At 37.5% G+C, this 20,050-nt stretch overlaps 1 protein-coding gene across 1 annotated transcript in view; it reads left to right on the top strand.

Annotated features, from left to right (window-relative positions):
- The window catches only part of LOC150082844 (neural-cadherin-like), a 500,869-nt gene that overhangs the window by 425,062 nt on the left and 55,757 nt on the right, over positions 1-20,050 (top strand). Inside the window, exon 32 of the mRNA XM_090377625.1 lies at positions 15,723-16,020. Coding sequence (XP_090233751.1) covers positions 15,723-16,020 — 298 coding nt within the window. The remainder of the gene's footprint in view (positions 1-15,722; positions 16,021-20,050) is intronic.

Genomic DNA, 20,050 nt, shown 5'->3' with positions numbered 1-20,050 from the left:
TTCTCTGTGTTACTTTGGTTCTTCCATTGATAGACTAACTTCTGTGTTTAGGCCTTGGACTTAAGGAAGAATTAGAGACAATACCGTTTTCACGAGTCATCCTAAATTGATAATTTTGTTTTGATATAAATTAGCATCATGAAAACAGGTAAATCCGCGCTTTTTTTTTTTTTTTTTTTTTATGAAACCTCAAACACCAGAGGTATTAGAACCTATAGTACTTTGTACTGTGCATGGGCTGAATGTTGAGAAGATGAAAGAAGATATTTGTTGATATTAGACTTGAAATTTCTATAGATTGTAATTTTCAGGAAATACATATGAAAGAAGACTGTTCCAGAAAGCAGAAGTTGAATGAATAAATGAAGAAAAGTTGGTTCTGTGAGTTTGAAGTTGGACAGTAAATGGATGTTGATTGGTTGCAGCATGTGTTTGGACTGTTTTGAAAGAGAGGGGCAATTATAGAAGCCAATTCAAAAGAACAGTTGCTTTTGGAAGTAGCTATAGGAAAGGCATACAGCAGAAATGGAATGTCTCTGAGACAGAGTGGAGACACTGTTAACAGTTTAAAATAAGTAACAAACAGGTAAAATTTTTCTAGTAAGCTCTTGTACCAGTAAACCTCAAATAACAACATAATTGTGTTTGAGCTTATTCATGATGTTGACTGATGATTTCTCTCCATCATGGGTGAGTATCGAGGCAGCTTAATTGCAAAAGCCATTTTCCAGTAAAGGTTTTTCACAAATAGTTATATCACTAATTATTAGTGATGGACATAATCAAGAGGCCATAATCAACTATTTTAAAAATAATAAATCATTTGATTATTTCTTTAAATTATCTCCATCAGTACTAATTACGGCAAACTGACTGCTCCTTTTTATTGTTCCTTTCTGGGTCAGATTCTTTCAGTTAAATTTTGTCCACCACATTATCCAGGTTTCTCTGATTTCACTGTTACCATATTTTAGGAACCTCTCTTATATGGTTAGTGCTTGTCTTCATTCTTGGCTCTTAGCCAGAGATTTATCATAAGGATGATAAATCTCTGGCTAAGAGCCAAGACTTTCACCATCTGAACTCGTAATTGGTTTTGTTACAAATGTGTTATAATTGTTATACAAAACAGTATCTCTTGTTAGGCTGTAATTATCTTGCTTTTTTTTTTTTTTTGATTAACTTTTGCTTTACTTCTGCATTGCATTAAACGTGTTAGTGGCATCTGAGATAAATCCCTGTCTCTCCCATATTGCAATTATGGCCCACATCATACATTTGTCTCAAAGTAATTTCAAACTCTATCCCATCATTGTGACCTTTTGTAATAATAATAATAATAACAAAAAATTTCAAATTGAATTAAGCAGCTTGCCCTCAGTGCCTCTCTACAGGGAACAACATTGGACATCTTCAAAACGAACGAACGAATGAACAGAGGGGTGAAGTGGAAGTGGTTATTTTTTATTTTATTTTATTTTATTTTTTTGGCTGATGCTGCATAAGCTTGCTTTCTTGCATCAAATGCCTCTACTAATGCTAATGCTAAAACAACCTAAATGCATTTTAGATATTTTCGGAAAACTGTCTGGCACTTAGTGTTGATAATGTGCCTATTATAGTAGGCCTAAAAACTGGAGTAACAAAGCTATTCAAAGAGAAGAAGATATTTGTTGAAAGATGATTGAGCATTTGGTGGTAATAGGCTGCCCTTGTAATCTTATTAATTTGTGTGCTGAAAAGGGAGGTGTATTCCTTCCTGTGAAAGTTGGTGAATACTTCTAAATTTATCTAGAAAGAAATTATTAAAGAAAAGATAGATTTACACAATTTCAATTGTTGCATGTCTAAATAAAAAAAATATTTTGAAGCATGTGTGTGTAACTAAATTAGTAAATAGTTACAATCTTTGGCAAGGGTATTTAAGGAAAAGGTTAGAAATTCTGTACAAGCACTTTTCAGAGATATCAAATTGAAAAGTACAAGCAATCACTAATGAGTGCCACTGATTCAGATCACGATCCAAAAGTTCTGAAAGCAGTAAAATTAAATTCCCTAAGAAAAAGAACTTCTGAATTGCCAACTCCTGATAAAAGTAATTCTAAACAGGCCATGCAAACTAATAACTCTGGTCATTCTTCACTCATGCCAAAAGCAATTTACTTGTTTTTCCTTTAACTTTGTAGTGGTGCCACTCGAAATATAGCAAAAACGATGACAGGTACCAAACTTTCATTATAATTTCTGAAAGTGTTTTGGATTTTGTTGAATTCTGCTAAGCAGTGCTAATATTTTTTTTTTTTTTTTTTTTATTAATAGATTGCAGTACTTATTATATGTACTTTTTGAAGGAAAAAGGTCACATTTTTAATCATTGATTAATGGTTAATGTGGGAACATATTTTTGAGGGTCAGCTGCCAAGTAACCAGCCACGACCACTTGGTTTTGTGTTTTACCAATGTTTTAGACTTTGAATGTAGATCTTCAATCCAATGTACTTCACATTCATGTATTGAGATCATCATTCCTAGTTATGTTTAAGAATTTTGTGTAGTTTTATTGATGCATAAGTTAGTTCAAGAGCATCGTATTAGTACACAGCAAACTCTGAATTAGCTGAAAATGGCATCATTTTAAGTGTATCTCAAATTGTAAATGCCTACACGAGTTTCCATGATATTGCACTACCTCGAATAAGTAATGCTTCACCAATGGAGAAGATTTTTGTTACTTATTCTCAGCAGATACCACCACCCAGACTGCACCGTTTCAAGGCTATTTAAAATAGCCTTTCCTCAGTGGATGGGTAGGTATTCTGATGATGCAATGATGACAATTCAGTTATGAAATATAACTCCGCAATATTATAAGAGATGCTTGATGGTGTATGAAATGAATCAGACTACTTGTACATCAGTTAAACTTAAGCAACCTGAGGCATAAGCCCTAAAATTCATTTAGTGTGGTTCATTTCAAACATCAGCGGTCATCTCTCATATTGTGGAGTTATACTTCATAACTAAATTGTCATCATTGCATCATCAGGGTACCTACCCACACACACCAAGGAAAGGCCAAATAGCCTTGAAATGGTGCCGTCTGGATGGTATTATCCATTGAGAATAAGTAACAATAGTCTGCTCCATTGGTGAAGCATTACTTATTCGAGGTAGTGAAATATCTTGGCAACTCATTGCGATGGTATTCACAATATGAGATACACTTAAAATGATGCCGTTTTCAACTATTTCAGTTTGCTGTGTACTAACATGATGCTCTTGCACTAACTTGTATGCCAGTTAAACTTTCACGCAGCCTGGGGCAGCATAAGCCCTGAAATGCATTTAGTGCAGATTTATTTTATTTAAACCAGGCTAAATGCAACATGGCATAATATTTTAAGAGTTATAATTATCTATATAATATAGGTGTAAAAACACCATAGACAACTCTGAAAATAAAAAACTATAATTGTAGTGTAAAAGGCATCATTTCAACTGTATCTCATATTGTGCTCATCCTTCACAACGAGTTACCATGTATTGCACATATTTGCATGCCTTGAATAAGTAATGCTTCACTAAAAGAGAAGACTATTGTTACTTATTCTCAGTGGGCAGTCACCCTCATATTGCAAAGATGACAACCCAGTTGTGAAGATAATCCCGCAATATGAATAACAATAGTCTTCTCTTTTAGTGAAGAGTTACTTATTCGAGGTATGTGCAATACGTGGTAACTCATTGCGAAGGATGAGCACAATGTGAGATTCAGTTGAAATGATGCCCTTTACACTACTATCATAGTTTTTCCCCTTTAAGAGTTGTCTATGGTGTTTTTACACCTATATTATATAGATAATTATAATTCTTAAAATATTATGCCATATTGCATTTAGTCTTACTTAAACATTATCACATACATCTGTTGGCATCTCTCATATTGTGGGATTATCTTCACAACTGGGTTGTCATGTTTGCAATACCAGGGTGCCTGCCCACCCACCAATGAAAGGCAAGCAAGCCTTGAAACAGTGCCGTCTGGGTGGTGGTGGTGGTGCCCACTGAGAATTAGTAACAATAGTCTCTTTTAGTGAAGCGTTACTTATTCGAGATATGTGCAATACATGGTAACTTGTGAATGATGGGCACAATATGAGATACAGTTGAAATGATGCCCTTTACACTACTAGCGTAGTTTTTTCCTTATGGTATAAAAACACCATAGATGTCTATGATGTTTTTATACCTAGATTATATAGATTTATTTTATGAACAGCTTTCAAATCTTCCACTCCCATTTTGGGAATTGATTACCACAGACTAAACCAGAAGGATAATTCTGACTTAGTTATAGGCATTTTCACAACCAAGATCATGGAAAAAGAAAAGATTCTGTTCTGTTGCTTAATGAGAAAGTACTCTGTGGCTGCACATTATTATATGGTGCCCAAGTTCCCATTGAAAATTGTTTTTTTATAAATGCTGAGCTAGCACAAATTTAATATCATTTGATAAATTTAATTAGTGCATTGTTTTCAAATTTGAAATTTTTTGTGAACAAGTTTCCAGTACTTCTTTTTCTACTTAAAGATAAAGCAATAGATGTTTTACTGTTTCAGTATGAGGGCATACCAGATGCTGTTATGAAAGAACTGATGTACAATAGTCCTTGGTTAGGGAACTGAAGTGCACAAGGAGGCTTGAAATATAAAAAATTGTCCCATCATGTTTGGCATTTTAATAATTCCTCATAACAAGGCTGAATTTGAGAGAATGTTCAGATCTTCTCTTTTTGGTGAAACTTTAGAAATGCTCCTGACAACTAAGTCTACACAGCAGGACCATTGTTATGAACAAACTTTGGCCAGACATTTGTGAAAAGGGCAAAGTCTGCAACAGTATCTTCCTTGAAGCAGTCAGAATCAGTTAGTATCCAATAGGTTATCCGGATGGTGAAATACCACAAACGCTTGAAGTGGTGAAACCCATGTTTAGTGTCTAGAGCAAAGTTTCCGGCATCCCCCCTCCCCCCATACTTCTCCTTCAACCCATGCATGGTACTAAGTACTATAGGTTTTGATACCTTTCGTGTTTTGGGTTTTCATAAAAAAAAAAAAAAAAAAAAACCAAATCCAGAGACAGAAAAATGATAGGAAAGCTGATGTTAAAAAGCATACTATACTGGTAAAAAGGTATATGGCTGTATTTTATAAATGTAAATATAAAAAAAAAAAAACCCATAACTGGATGGTCACCATCTGGTTATCATCCCTGATATGGAGCCAGACCAGGGATCTGCTGAGCTAGCATTCTTATTAAGTAGTGCATCATCTATATGAGGAAAGACTTCGGATATGTGGGTTGCGCAGCTTGGAAACTAGACACCTTAGAGGAGACGTGATTGAGGTGTTTAAGGCTCTGAGAGGCATAAGTAAAATAAATGATGAAAAAATTTTTACTGTTATAAATGATTCTAGAACTAGGAGCTGTGAATTCAAGTTATGGGGAGAGATGTTTAGATTGCAGGAAGCTATAATTTAGCTAGCAAGTTATAAATTACTGGAATAAGTTACCTACATGGGTGGTAGAGGCTGTCAGTTTGGGGAAATTCAAAGGTCAGCTGGATAGTTATCTACAGGACGGAACTCTGGCACCGTGCGAAGTGGCTATGTCAAATAGTGCTCTTCAAAGTGTGTTTTTTTAAAGTGGTGCCGGTTTAAAGTTTTGAATTCAATTAAAGTTGAAGTGGATCCATTTGGTTTGGTGAGTCGAACAACATTTATTTCATGGCAAACTTCTAAGGCATTCTCATGTTATGAACAATTTTAATTTTCACTGTTGTTGTCTTCATTCTCCGCTCATTCGTAATGGCAACGCCATATATGTCTGTCTGCTGTGTTGTTATACATTAATCTTTTGCCTTAGTTACAATTGCTATTCTCGTCATTTTGCTGTTCATTTGATTGTCATGTTGAATAAGTAAATTTCCTACATGTTGATATTGATTTTGTGTTGACTTGAATTAGTTTACTTTGATTTTGGGGGACTTATTATTTAGTTTATTTAGTTTATTTAGTTTGATTTATTTAGTTTGCTTTTCTTCTGCCCTTCTTCCTCGGTGGGAACAGAGGCCTTTGTTTGCCACAATAACAACAGGTCACGTGGACTCCTGGGCGTTTGGTCATTGGTTGATTCCAGTCAGCACTTCATGTTTGAATTTATAAATTGCAGTATTCAGTTCATAATTATGACATTTGTGATTAGTACCTATTGTTTATAAGAGGTTCATTAGTATGCAATTATTAAATATGAAATGTCCAATTTGCATATCAAACTTTTAAAGAGAACTATTTTTTATTGGGCATTGATATACTTGATTACTGTCGTTTGGGTGATGAATACATTTTGCAAATTTCAACCATCCAGTGCCCCCTGATGACAAAAGTTGAAACCACCCCTTTCCTGGTAACTATTATTTCTTCAGAAGACTTTTCTGGAGAAAACTTTTCAGCTTAAAATTCAGTCGAATTCTACTGCTTGACTTATGAACGGGAATTTTTTCATCCCAATGAGGTAGGATGGATAAAAATGCTAGAAGTTCTGATGACTCCTGGTCATCTGTGGGAGATGAAACCCTGGTCTGGCTAATAACCTGCCTCCCAAATCTCATGGCAAATCATCTTCAAAAAAAAAAAAAAGTCCAAGAGGTGGCCAAAAGTGCATCCTCTCCGCTCCTCTTGCTGAACTCATCCTTCACCATCAGCGGACCACAACTACTCAGCCTCAGTTCTGGACCAAAGTATTGATGCACCAATAGCTGCCTCTATCCTTGAATCGACGGCAGATTCTGCTCCACCTGTCACTCCAGCGACTACAGTCTCCGTGGCTCCAGATTCGCGAGTAGGCACAGATGCTTAACGGACTCCTGCTGCTCCAACAGCTCATCTCACTTCAGCAGTCCCTTGGTGACCCAACCACCTTCTGCCCTGGCCCAAACTCTCTCAGTGTGGGCGACACCAACTCCTGCATCAGGTTATGTCAGTCCTTCACAAGAATCTAGTGGCATTCATCAACCATGACTCCAACAGGTTTACCAAGGCTGCTGGCAACTACGTCCAGGAACTCTGGGCAAGCCTTGAAACTATTACAACAGCTCTCCTCATTGAGAATGAGAAGATAAGGGCAGTCAATGAAGAGAGAGAGAGAGAGAGAGAGAGAGAGAGAGAGAGAGAGAGAGAAAAAAGAAATCCTCAATTCTGGAGAAGGTCTTAGACACCCTCTCTAAGCTCCACCTGATGATGAGGCCCTGGATCAAACCACAGCACCAAAACCTCCTTCAGTCTGCTTATATGCTGGTGCTGTAAAAATGAACCTCCCTGCCCCTCCTATGACAGCCTCTACTCAGGAGCAACTACCACCAGCCAGCCGACAGAACACTCAGCATATTCTTCTGCTGAGGGCTTCAAAAGAGTCTGAACTCAAGACAAGCGCTCAAATCAGAGAACTCGTCCAGAGCACCCTCAAAAACAACTACAAAATGGTAAAGGTGAAATCCCTACGAAGAATCCGTAATTGTGGGGTTCTTTTGGTGACAACCAACAAGGATGACCTTGACAACATCTCCAAAGCTGGATGCCTACAGTCTGCTGGAGTACTCTCAAGCTCTCCAAAGCATGCCAATCCCTCCATTCTTATTTATGACATCTCTAGTGGGCTTTCCAATAACAAAATCCTCGAGGAACTCTACCATAAGAATTTAATGGATTTTAGCCTCTCCTTTGAAGAAGTAAAGAGTAATATCACACTCAGATTCGCCATCAAAGCAAATTCAAGTACAGCTACACACCAGGTGATCACCCTCTCACCAACACTATAGAAACATGATGTCTCTCAACAGAATTTTTATAGGCTATAGCTCTCACAAATTTAGACCATTTACAGTGGTCACCAGATGCTTTCTCTGCTTGGGGTATGAACACACCTCAATCCACTGTACCATACCTCTCCCACCTGTGGACACTGTGCAAGAATTGGCCACGTAAATGTGGAGTGTCCAAACAAGGATGAACCTCCTAGCTGCATCAATTGCAAGCGACGACGCAGAGAACATAACCACTCAGTCATGGATGTAGCTTTTCCTGAATACCAACGTGCCTTGGAACTAGTAAGAACAAGGACTGCTGATGGCTGATCCCCACATGTTGACTCCCCAGACTACCTTGAATCCTGTCCCAGTTGCTAATGCACCAACACTCACTGGCGCCTCCGTAGCCAGGTGGGAAGGAGTAGCAGTGCGTAGCACACGCTTCTTGATTAGACTGGGTTCGAGCCCGTCACCACCAAATACGGAAAGGTCAGGGAATGACCACCGCATATCCCGGAGCAATATGGCCTTAGTTGCTAATGCTCCTAAAAACCAAATAACATAACATAGCATCAACACTCACCAATCCTGCTCAGAACAGCAATAAACTGAAAATAATGCAGATCAACGATCAGCATTCATGAGCCATTGCAGACGAGATTAGTATGGCTGCCGAGAATCAATCTGTTGACATCTCCATCCAAGAACCTTACGCCTCCAGAATCCCCACGGACGAAGGCCACAAAATTATGGGGTACTCAATAAATACCAATGATACAACCTGTCAAGGTGGATCCAAAAACCTGTATTGTCGGCTGGACATATTGGTCATCCATGGACTCTGCACACAGTTCGCCACGTATTCAACTCCCATCCTCCTCTTTTTCTTTTTACCTAATCTCATTATACTGCCCTCCCTCCTTCCAGGGACTTTGCTGACTCACTCAACTACTTGGAGTATGCACTTGATTTTCTGAGTGCCAGGAATACAATTATTACAGCAGATGTCAATGCAAAATCTACTTTCTGGCACTCCCCAGCTACTGATCACTGCGGCCTGCTGCTCGAGGATCTGATACTAACCAGAAACTTTACACTTTGTAACCAGCCTAATCAGCTAACCACATATTGTAGCTCAAGTGGACAAACCAACGTTGATATCACGACTTCAGCTAATGAACTAATGCAGATCAGTGACTGGACAATGATTTCAAACTGGACACTGAGTGATCATAGGCTCATTCTCTTTTACCTCTCTCTCAACACCCCTCCTGCTGCCCCCAGTGTTAGACCGACTGACATTGTGTGATTCTCAACTTAAAAGATCGACTGGAAAGCCTTTGACGAACTAATCAGGCGCAACATTCTGAACACAGATCACTCCTGCTTTGAGTTAACAACCCCAGAAGACGTGGTCGAAATAATCCAAAATTCTCTCACGAAAGCCACTTGCTGTTCCACCACCACAAAGAAGACATACCCAGAGCCCTCTCCTTGGTGGACACCAGAGTTTTCTTGCCTTAAGAAAGAAGTACATCAAACAAGAAAACAATGTCAAACTCACAGGGACTGGCCAGCCGCAGAGGTTGAAAGATGCCACAGAGAATATTTAAGAATAAAAAATCAGTACACCATGGCAATATCTAAGAGAAAAAAAGAAACTTGGATCTCTTTTGTGAACGAATCAGGCAATGCTAACCCCTGGGATCTCCTCTACAAGATCGCTAGAATTTAAACCTTTACTCCAGATGTATTCAGTACAATCCAAATGGATGCTTCTGAAACCACCAGTTGGGCTGATTCAATTAATGCAATTCTGGACAAACTCTTTCCCCATTACGATCCCTCAGAAGACCTGCCGGTACATCAGACAATTAGGTGACAGAATACTGCATACAACCCACCAGACAATGCTGACCGATTTATGATGATTGAATTAGAGACGGTGCTCAAAAAGATAAATAATAAAAAAATGTCCTGGAATTGACTGTATTGAATGTCTTCATCCAACAATTTTTTAAATTAAAATCTGACCTACTTCTGTTTAACAAATGTTTCTCCTCTCAGTTCCCTAAGGCTTGGAAGGTGGCCCTTCTTCATCTCATCGCCAAGCCCAACAAACCACTGACTGAACTGAGGTCCTTCAGGTACATTGCCCTGCTGGCCAACCTTGGGAAAATCCTTGAGAGACTGATGTCCTACAGGGTTACAAACCTCCTACTGTTAAAAGACTTGATATCCCCTTCACAATATGGCTTCACCCTCGGTCGATTAAGTGAGGAGGCCCTTTCCGACCTAGTCGTTCATCTGGAGACTTCCCAGTCTAAATATGAGCTGACCATGTTCATCAACTTTGAGGGCGCTTTCAACGCAGTATGGTGGGATAGTGCCCTTCAATGTCTCCGTCAAGCAGATTGTCCAGCCAATCTATACAAGCTTTTTAGAAATTACTTTACTGAATGCACTGTTATTGTCAAATCCAAGCATCAACAGGTCTCCAGGCCTGTTCACAAGTGGTGTCCCCAGGGTTCAGTCTTGGGCACCCTAATATGGAACATGGTCTTACAAAGTTGGCTCAGCAATGCATTTGAAAACACAAAAATAATAGCCTTCGCAGATGACCTCGCCATCACTGTTTCAGGTCGGTCTCGCTCAGTAATTGAAATGAATGCTCAGCATGTCCTTGACCATCTATCTTCCTGGGCAAGACAGCACAAACTCCATATTAATCCAGCAAAATCTAATATGATCATCTTTAAAATGAAGCTTGGCATCAGAAGGCCCCCTTGGGTTCAGGATCGATGGCACTCAGTTACCACTTGTCCTGCAAACTAAAGTCCTAGTTATAAACTACAAGTTGTCATTTCTTCCCCACCTCCAGCACTTGAGTGCAAAAGTCAAGAAATTCACCGCATCCATAGTTAGGATTTCAAGATGTGAGTGGGGACTATCTCGCAGGACACTCCTCTTATACTATAAAGTTGTATTCTTGCCAATTGTAACTTACGCTGCCGGGGCCTGGTTTCACCACATGACTATTGTTAAAATGCTAGAGAAACTTCAATCATTACAAAGAAGTATGATCCTTGCTACCCATTGGTTCTGCCACAGTGTCCATGGCAGCCATTCAAGTCATCGCATGGACAATCCTGCTGGATTTGGCTGTGATCTTCTGAGGCCTCTGCTTTCGACTAAAGAAAAGAATCCCGACCTCCTTATTGACATAGAGCTGAACCTCGATAATGCCATCAAGCGAGAAAAGACTAGATGTTACAATGACCTTATCAATCTGTGGCAGACCGGATGGGGGACACCTCTACCACTGGAGCATTAACTAAAAAATTCCTCCCGATGGTAACCTTTGCAACATCTAAAACCACCATATCATGGTTTTCATTGAGTTTGGAAACTAGATACATTGTCACCAGCCATGGTTCCCTTAATGACAAGCTCCACCAACTGGTGTTGATCAATACAGATCTTTGCATCTGTGGCAACAAAGAAAGCTGGTTCCATATCCTTTTCAAATGTGATCTATATGAAGAACAATGTGAACAATAAAAGACAACTGTCTCTAGCTTTGCAACTGACCAACTGGAGCAACTCATTTTATGAAAACCCCAAACACGAAAGGTATCAAAACCTATAGTACTTAGTACCGTGCATGGGTTGAAGGAGAAGTATGGGGGGAGGGGGGGTTGCTGGAAACTTTGCTCTAGAGACTAAACATGGGTTTCACCACTTCAAGCCTCCAATAAGCAAAGTGGTGGTATTTCATCGGTTGATGAAAGTCATCTACCACCTAGTGCTGATACATAATCAGGTATATCATCAGGGGACTGCACCTGATCATGTATTATCAAAATCTGTGTTTCTATACTTGTCCATACCTTGGAAGAAAAGCAAATTTAAGAATAAAACTGAGTGAGATCAAATAGGTGGTAAAGCAGTATAACTTTCACAAAAATATCGACAAGGTAGTCCCAATGCAAATTGCATATAAACAGACCATTGGAGTACCCATGGTTTCTCAAATTTCCAGTTTAGTTTTTAATTTATTCTTACACTTCTATGAAGATGCACACACCACAAGAAACCCTAATCATAACTTTTTAGCATTTCAATATGTAGATGACATCCTTGTTTGAAGTATAAATTTTGAACCCATAGCTAAAGCAATATACCTTAGTGAATTTATATTGAATAAAGAGAACACAATTAATCATACTGGCAATTTCCTTGACCTTAATATTACCCTCAGCAATAGTTCTCTTCTACATAGTATAGACTTATTTGATAAAAGAAATAAATTTAACTTTAATAGCATTTACCTCATTAATTGGAACTATTATTTCTAACAAAGTACATAAAAATATTATATGTACTGAAATTATCAGACTTGCTAACATGAAGGCGCCTCCGTAGCCAGGTGGGAAGGAGCAGCAGTGCGTAGCACACGCTTCTTGATTAGACCGGGGTTCGAGCCCGTCACCACCAAATACGGAGGATGCAGAGAGGTCAGGGAATGACCACCGCATATCCCTCAGCAATATGGCCTTAGTTGCTAATGCTCCTAAAAAAACCAAATAACAAATAACAGCAACTGCATCCAGTACCCTGAGAACCTCCCCTCCTTCCAGGAGTTTGCTAAGGCTGTCTTTTCAAGGTGTCGTACCCTGCTGGCCAATGCTAACCCAGCAATAATTAATACCCATAATCTCATTATTTTAATATTAATATATTTTTTTCTTTCTCTCTCTCTCCACGCTCTGCTCTGCACTCCTTCATTTTTCCCCTTATAGTCCCATGATGGATGAAAAATTTTTTTCTCGTGTTCTGCTTCTCTGAACTGGGGCCCCACAGAGCAAGGCAGCCCCTCTTTCTCAAAAAAAAAAAAAAATTATTTATTTCTCTCTCTCTCTCTCTCTCCCCCCCTCCCTCCCTCCCTCCTCTCTTCCCCCTTCCCCCTCTTCGTAGTCCTACTTCCTCTCTGGGAAACCTGTTCCTAAGGGGGGGGTGAGCAGTAGGGTGGCATGCCTGGAAGCGGCCATCCTATTGATGGTTGCTCTCAGGTAGCCAAAGGCCAATACACAACACAATATGACAAGACACACACAGACAGTATTTATTTTCTTTCCTGTCCTGTGCGGGATGAACTTTTTTTTTACACTACATACACTGGCCTTATCTTTACAGTCTGTTAAAAAAAAAATTAAAATAACCAGAACTTATGTTCTAGGAGCCACCCATACATACCTACAGGAAGAGGGAAATGCATAGATTGTCTATTTCCTTTTCTTTTATAACTTTTTTTTTTTTTTTGCTGGTGCAGCATAAGCCATGGACTTCCTTGCACCACGTGGCCATTGCTAATACTAAGTGTACCAATTGAGCTCTCTTCCCGCATGGAATTAAAGGGACCTAATTTTAAAAAAAAATCAACTGGCAAGTAGTCTGATTATATTGGCCTGAAAATACGTGTTTATAACTAAATGTCGATGTTTCAATATTCTTAGTACTCTTTTAATATGCCCCAGAGCTCCTTGCTAAGAAGGGCATGGCACACTTCGTAGAGTGTGATGAAGAACAATTGATGGACGTTCTTGATATGAGCACCCACCCTCTCTCCACAATGTGAACAACACATTCTCCTTAAGATGGCAATTCCATGCTGCATGTCCATAACAAAGACAACTATAGCACATAGCTGCCAGGTAATACCTTCTAAATTTGTGACTCTTCTGTCCCAGAAAAAAAGTATCCAAGCTATTCTAAATAACTACGAATTGTTGAGACTCGCATGTATTATTCGTTTCTTGCTATTTCCTTTCCTGTTGACCCTCAAATCGTAACTTACAACTTTTATAAAATTTATTCTCATCAGTTTTACCATCAGTCAGATTCCATTTTGTAGGTCCCTTGAATTCCTTTCCTTCTACTTCCAGATCAACATCAAAAAGATGGCTTATTAATAGAAAGTTCCATACACAGAAAGTCAGTTATCCAGAATAATTTGAAAGGATGATCTTTCTTCTTTTTTTTTTTTTTTTTTATTAACGGTAGAACAGTAAGTTTGGTTATAGCAGTGACGTTTGAAAATTGAATTTTGATTATAATAAGAGAAAGATCGAGTTTACTATCTGGTTATAACAGATTGTACAAACAAAAAGCCCAATAAACTGAAAACTGCACATTGTTTTATGGTTGTGAACCCCCCCCCCCTAGAATTCTATGTGATCTTCAGAAATGTGCTTTAGAAAAATAACACAGAGACCTGGGTTTTCTTGGAAACCATGAGTGAACTTCAGATTGGTTTAGCTCCAGATTCTGTAAAAATAATATTGGCCTGAAATTGTGCAATTTATTATTTTTCTCAATTTTTAATGGTAAAATGTGAACGAAAAGAAAGTGAATAGTTTTAAAATTGCAACAAAACACGGAAATTATTATTAGAATTAAAAAAAGGCGAAAATTTAGAAAATCTCTCCAAAGAGTTTAATGTAGGGACTTCAACAATTTATGACATCAAGAAAAGTTCCAATGCTATAACAGAATTTGTGTCGATTATGTACAGTGAAAGAGGATCTAGCAGGAAAAAGACTGTCAAAACCTGAAAATGTTGCTTTAGAAGGTGCACTCACTTTATATTTTTCTTTTCTTCACAGCAAAGTTTAGGTGAACCAGTGTCTGGCCCAATGTTGTGTGAAAAAGCATTGGATTTTAATCAAAAATTAAGAGGTAATGAAGATTTTAAGGCAAGCACAGGTTGGCTGAAAAACTTTAAACTGAGACATGGTATAGTTCAACTAGATATTCAAGGTCAGAAACTTTATGCAGACGAATTGGCAGCGGTGTCCTTTAAAAGTAATTTCGCTTCGGTTAAGCAAATTACGAGAAAGAAAACGTTTATAATGTTGATGAGATGGGCTTATTATGAAAAGCATTACCAAGAAAAGCCCTAGCCACTAAAAGAGAAATGCCTGCACCAAGTTTTAAGATGAGAAAAGAGCGAGTTACAATTGCTATGTGTGCAAATGCCACTGGGACGCACAGATTGTCCGTACTCGTTATTGGTAAGTCGAAAAAACTGATGTAAAAAATTTTTCTAATTTTCCTGTTTTGTATAAAAATCATAAAAATGCCTGGATGGATGTTTCTGTTTTCCGAGATTGGTTTATAATTTTTTTATTTAATTAATCTTATTTAATTTAATCATAAGGTAAGATTAAATTTATTTACTCTTACCTTACAATTAAATTACGATTACATAAACCTTACCTAAAATTTATTTAATCTTATCAGAAAAATTATCCAGAAAATTTTCAGGTTCAGTTATCTGGAAAATTTGGCTATCCTGAAGAAATCTTGACATCAATTATTCCGGATAACTGACACTCTACTGTACTTCAAATGCAGATCAGATTCGGTCAACTTAATGTACTTTATATTACCCACTTCAGCTATAACTGCATTATTTCTGCACTCTTTAATGTTCTTAGATGCTGATGCGCCATTAAACTTCCAATAACCAACCAACCAACCAACCAACCAATGCAAAAAGGCAGTTTATGGTGAATTTATGTTGATGTGTTAATAGAAATTGTGTAAAATATCATTTAAATTGCATTGTTTCAAACACTACTGAATTATGGTTAAAATATTTAAGTAATTGGTATCATGATTAAAACAGAATTTGTGTCGATTATGTACAGTGAAAGAGGATCTAGCAGGAAAAAGACTGTCAAAACCTGAAAATGTTGCTTTAGAAGGTGCACTCACTTAAAAGATTGCGCAAAAATTTATTTCAGATTTCATTAAATTTTGGAAACTTAATTTTTCTTCTTCCTTTTTGCAGATTCGAAATCAAACCTTAAGATTTCGTTTTAACCTGAATCGTCTTCGTCAATCAGAGCGTGAACTTTGGTTACCTTCTGTCCAAGTAAATGATGGGTATTGGCATAATGTTAAAGTTCATAGAATTGGAAGTACTGCTAGTATGTCGCTAGATGGTGGTGAAGGTCGCAAGTACAATGAATTAATGGATTTTGAAGGTGATCAGATGATGACACTTGATAAACAAAATTTCATTGTTGGGGGAGATATGCATTACGTAGCATCTGATGTTATAGTTGTGGATAATGACTTTCAAGAAGGTATGTATATGCAGTTGAATACACGGTCATTTTGTGTAATTAGATATATGCTACATTTTGAGTTATGGAATTTTCATTCTCAAGAATCAAAATTCTGATTTGTTACTAGTGTCATAGCTGCCAACTCTCAGGATTTACAACAGAGAATCTGTATTTTTTTTTTTTACTTGATTTTACCCCTTTTTCATCTCACCATAGTTAGTACCATAAAATTTTTCTTCTTTTTATAAAAACACTTTCTTAGAATTTTTAAGAAATATGGTGAATTTTTTCTTAACTTGGTGGCAGAGGCAGGTAACCTGCCTCTGCATCCAAAGAAAAACAAACAAAATTAATGTAATGATATGATACAGATTCTAAAATCCTAGTATTTTGTTTTGTTTGATTTTTCTTAATTTTCTATTTTGGTCTATTTGGAAAATGTATGAAATATTGTGGCCCCAATGGATCATCATAGCTGTGGTCCCTTGAAGAAGTTTGCTATGATGTTCTATTTTATTTTTCTTTGATTTCTTCCCAGCTTTGATATTCTATCCATTAACTTTCATCCCAGGCCTTATGTAAGCATTGCTTATTATTATTAGCAGCAACATTTTATTCATATTATAGCAAAAGTTGTACAATTCAGGTAACCCCCATATATTTCTACAACACGGTTTCACTTTAACACGATTGATAAATTGTGGCAATCCTCAAACAACACAGTCTCACTCTAACGCGGTTAGAGAATTACGGAAAATCTCGCATAACAAGGTATTTTTGTGCGGTGATAACCCTGCTATTATGTTGTATATAGCTTTTCGACATTTCCATTCTCTTTTGTGAATCCCTGCTTTTGGCTTGCTAGTCATTATGAAAAAAAATTATTGGGAAATCCCTGTGTTCTGTGCTATTGAAGTTCTGGAAAATATCTAGATTTCAAAGTTTTATTACTATTGGATAATGTGCCAGGCCATCCAAAAGATTTAAGTCATCCAAGCATTGAAGTAAATTCCTACCACCTAGTAAAACTTCTTTAATTTACCCATTACATCAGAAAATCATAACAATGGATTTTGGGAAAAAATTGATTCCGAATCTATTGAACCGATGGAGGCACGGAAACATTTTTCAATTGTGGTCTGTATCAGAATCATAGCTTTATCACTCAAAGTAAAACCAACCATCAACATTAACTGAGTGTTGGAAAAATGTATGGCCAGAGTCAGTTCATTTAGGAAATATAGTCAAATCAGCAGAAAATGGAATCAGTGCAATGGTACAACTTGCTAATTCGGTAGGAGGGGAAGGTTTTGATGATATTACTACTGAAGACATTGAATAATTATTACTAGAAAAAGAGGCTGGCAAAGCAGATTTGGTGGAAATGGCATTGGAGGATGAAAATTCTGAAGTTCCAAATTTTACACCAGAAAGCATACGGGAAGGCCAACTTTGCCGGGCAATTAGAATCTTATTTTTTGGATGCAGATCCTTCGACTGAAAGGAGCACAAAAGGGAGCTTCAAAAATGCTTAGCTCAATACCATGAAATTTACAAAGATCTATCAAGCAAAAGCAAACAAACTAGATTACTGATTTTTTAGAGAGAGTAGAAGATACACGAAATTTAGATGCTGCAGAAGAAAGTTCAGAAGGTGAAAATATTCTGCTTCTGCAACAGAAAAAACGTTCTCATTTGGTTGTGCTTAGCAGCAATGAAGAGGAAGATAATGTACATTATCTTACATATATGTATCATATTTTGTAAGGCGTTTGTTCCATTATTACTATTTCCGATAGTCATAAAAAAAATGGTGTATTTTTTGTTAGCTTTTGGAACGTAACCCCCTTTTTTTGTACTGGTTCTTAGTCCCGTATAACATTGTTTCGCACTACACGAGATTTTATAGAAACCTAACTACTGTGTTATACAAGGGTTACCTGTATTCGTTGTAACTATATATTAACGTTAGTATTCTGTATTATATATAATCAATGTCATTATATTAATTAAATCATTAGCATCTTTTATTCTTTCAGCCTTTCATACTTTCCTTTCCCTTCCCATATGTCAGCATCTTGCAGAATGTACATTTCAGTTTATTACTTTGGCTAAATTTCATTTCTGTTATTATACTTTCACCAGCATTCTTCTTTGAGCTCAGTGCATAAGGTGTTGGTACATATCCTACTTTGATTAATACATTTCTTCCCATACAGTTACTATTATTAACTACTTGCAGAAATTATTATTAATATTCTGGGCTATTAGACATTCCTGCCCTCATATAAACTAATAGCCCAGAGTAAAGGGAAAAAAATTAGTTGGAGGAAAAGAAAAGTATATGAACGAAGAATATAAGTTAGTGTGCAGTTTGTGTGAGCATGATTTCTTGTCTATGCTTGTAATTGCCCTGGGTGTATATACAGGGTGTTTCATAAAGGGCACAACCCTAAAATGAAGAAGGTAGAACTTGTGGGCAGGCAAATGTTATGTCAAGTTTAAAGTGTAGGTGGCAGCACTGCACCCAAGGTAACCCGAGGTAAGCAGTTGAATGACCGTGACATGCATTAGTCTCAGTTAGGCATCCAGTCCGTTGTGTTGTCGGCCATGTCGGTTTCCAAGAATGAGTGTATGTTTATTGTGGAGTCTTACTTCGCGTATAAATCTTATAAATGTGTGCAAGATGAATTTCAGATAATTTCCTCGGTTGTTTGTCCCCAATAAGTCAATAATATCGGGTATAATTGTGAAATTTCAAGAGACTGGGAGTGTGGAGGACAAAAAGGGCCCAGGCCAGCCATCACTGTTAACTGTGAATGTTCTGGATGATATGAATGAACGTTTAACCCTCTCACCAAGAAAATCACCTAGGAAGTTATCTTCTCAAACCGGACTGTCACAAACTACTGTTTTTGGGGCTACAAAGAAGTTAAAATTGCATGCTTACTGTACTAATGTTCAGGAACTGAAAGAACCTGACCATGAAAAATGTGTACGGTATTGTCGTTGGTTTTGTTCTTTTGTTGATGAAAATGGAATTGAGGTGTTGGATCGTGTTTATTTTAGTGACAAGCTGGGTCCCACTTGGATGGTTATGTGAATAATCAGAACAGCTGAATATGAAGCAGTGAAAACCCACGTGTATCACAAACTATCATTACATACCCTGAAAATTGGGGTTTGGTGTGCCATCTCGTGCCATCATGTTATAGGGCCTATATTTTTTGAGAAAACTGTGGCTGGAGAAGTTTATCTTGACGTAATCCAACAGTTTTTTGCATTGTTAGAGGTGAATGAATGAGAATGTTGGTTTTAACAAGATGGTGCGACCTGCCATACAGCAAATGAAACAATGGCTGTGTTATGGGAATTTTTCGGAGATCACTTGATCTCAAAAAAACTTGTGGCTCCCAAGATCTCCAGATTTTTTTCTTGGGGGACAATTAAAAGGTGAAGTGTTTCACAACAATCTTTATACTCTTGATGAATTGAAGGCTAACATTGAAAAAGAGATTGCAAACATTGCATAAGGTGGCTGCAAACGTCATGAAAAGGGTATGAACCTGCATCCAGGCGAGTGGAAACCATTTCCAACACTTGTAAAAGTTGTGTAATTTCCCTTTTGTGTGGTTTGTTAAAATTCCTATAATATGGTTCCGTCCTTTATGAAACACCCTGTACTACAAATTATACTAGAACAGATGGGAAATTGCACTCCTTGATAACCTGAGCATTAACTTTATATTCTTTATTCATATACTTTTCTCCTAATTTTTCCAAACTCTGAACTGTTAGTTTTTACGAGGAGTTTATATTTTTATCCTAATTTCTTACCTAATTTCACCTCCTGTTAGCTAAACTGCTATACCATTGTCTGTGATCATATACAACATGTACACTGCATCTTTGCAGAAAGTCACAAGACAGGCCAGTGGATATACCCAATAACAAAAACCACATATATGCTTGGAAATTAGATACAAACTCAGCATTTTGATGTGCATTTATAAGAACTTGAAACATAGGGTAAAATGGGGGCATCAGG

The sequence above is a fragment of the Mastigoproctus giganteus genome, chromosome 7 (genome assembly GCF_048544385.1).
Source record: "Mastigoproctus giganteus isolate SK-2022 chromosome 7, ASM4854438v1, whole genome shotgun sequence".
Lineage (NCBI taxonomy): Eukaryota > Metazoa > Arthropoda > Arachnida > Uropygi > Thelyphonidae > Mastigoproctus > Mastigoproctus giganteus.
Note: the sequence above shows the minus strand (reverse complement) of the source record. Positions and strands in the feature narration are given on the sequence as shown.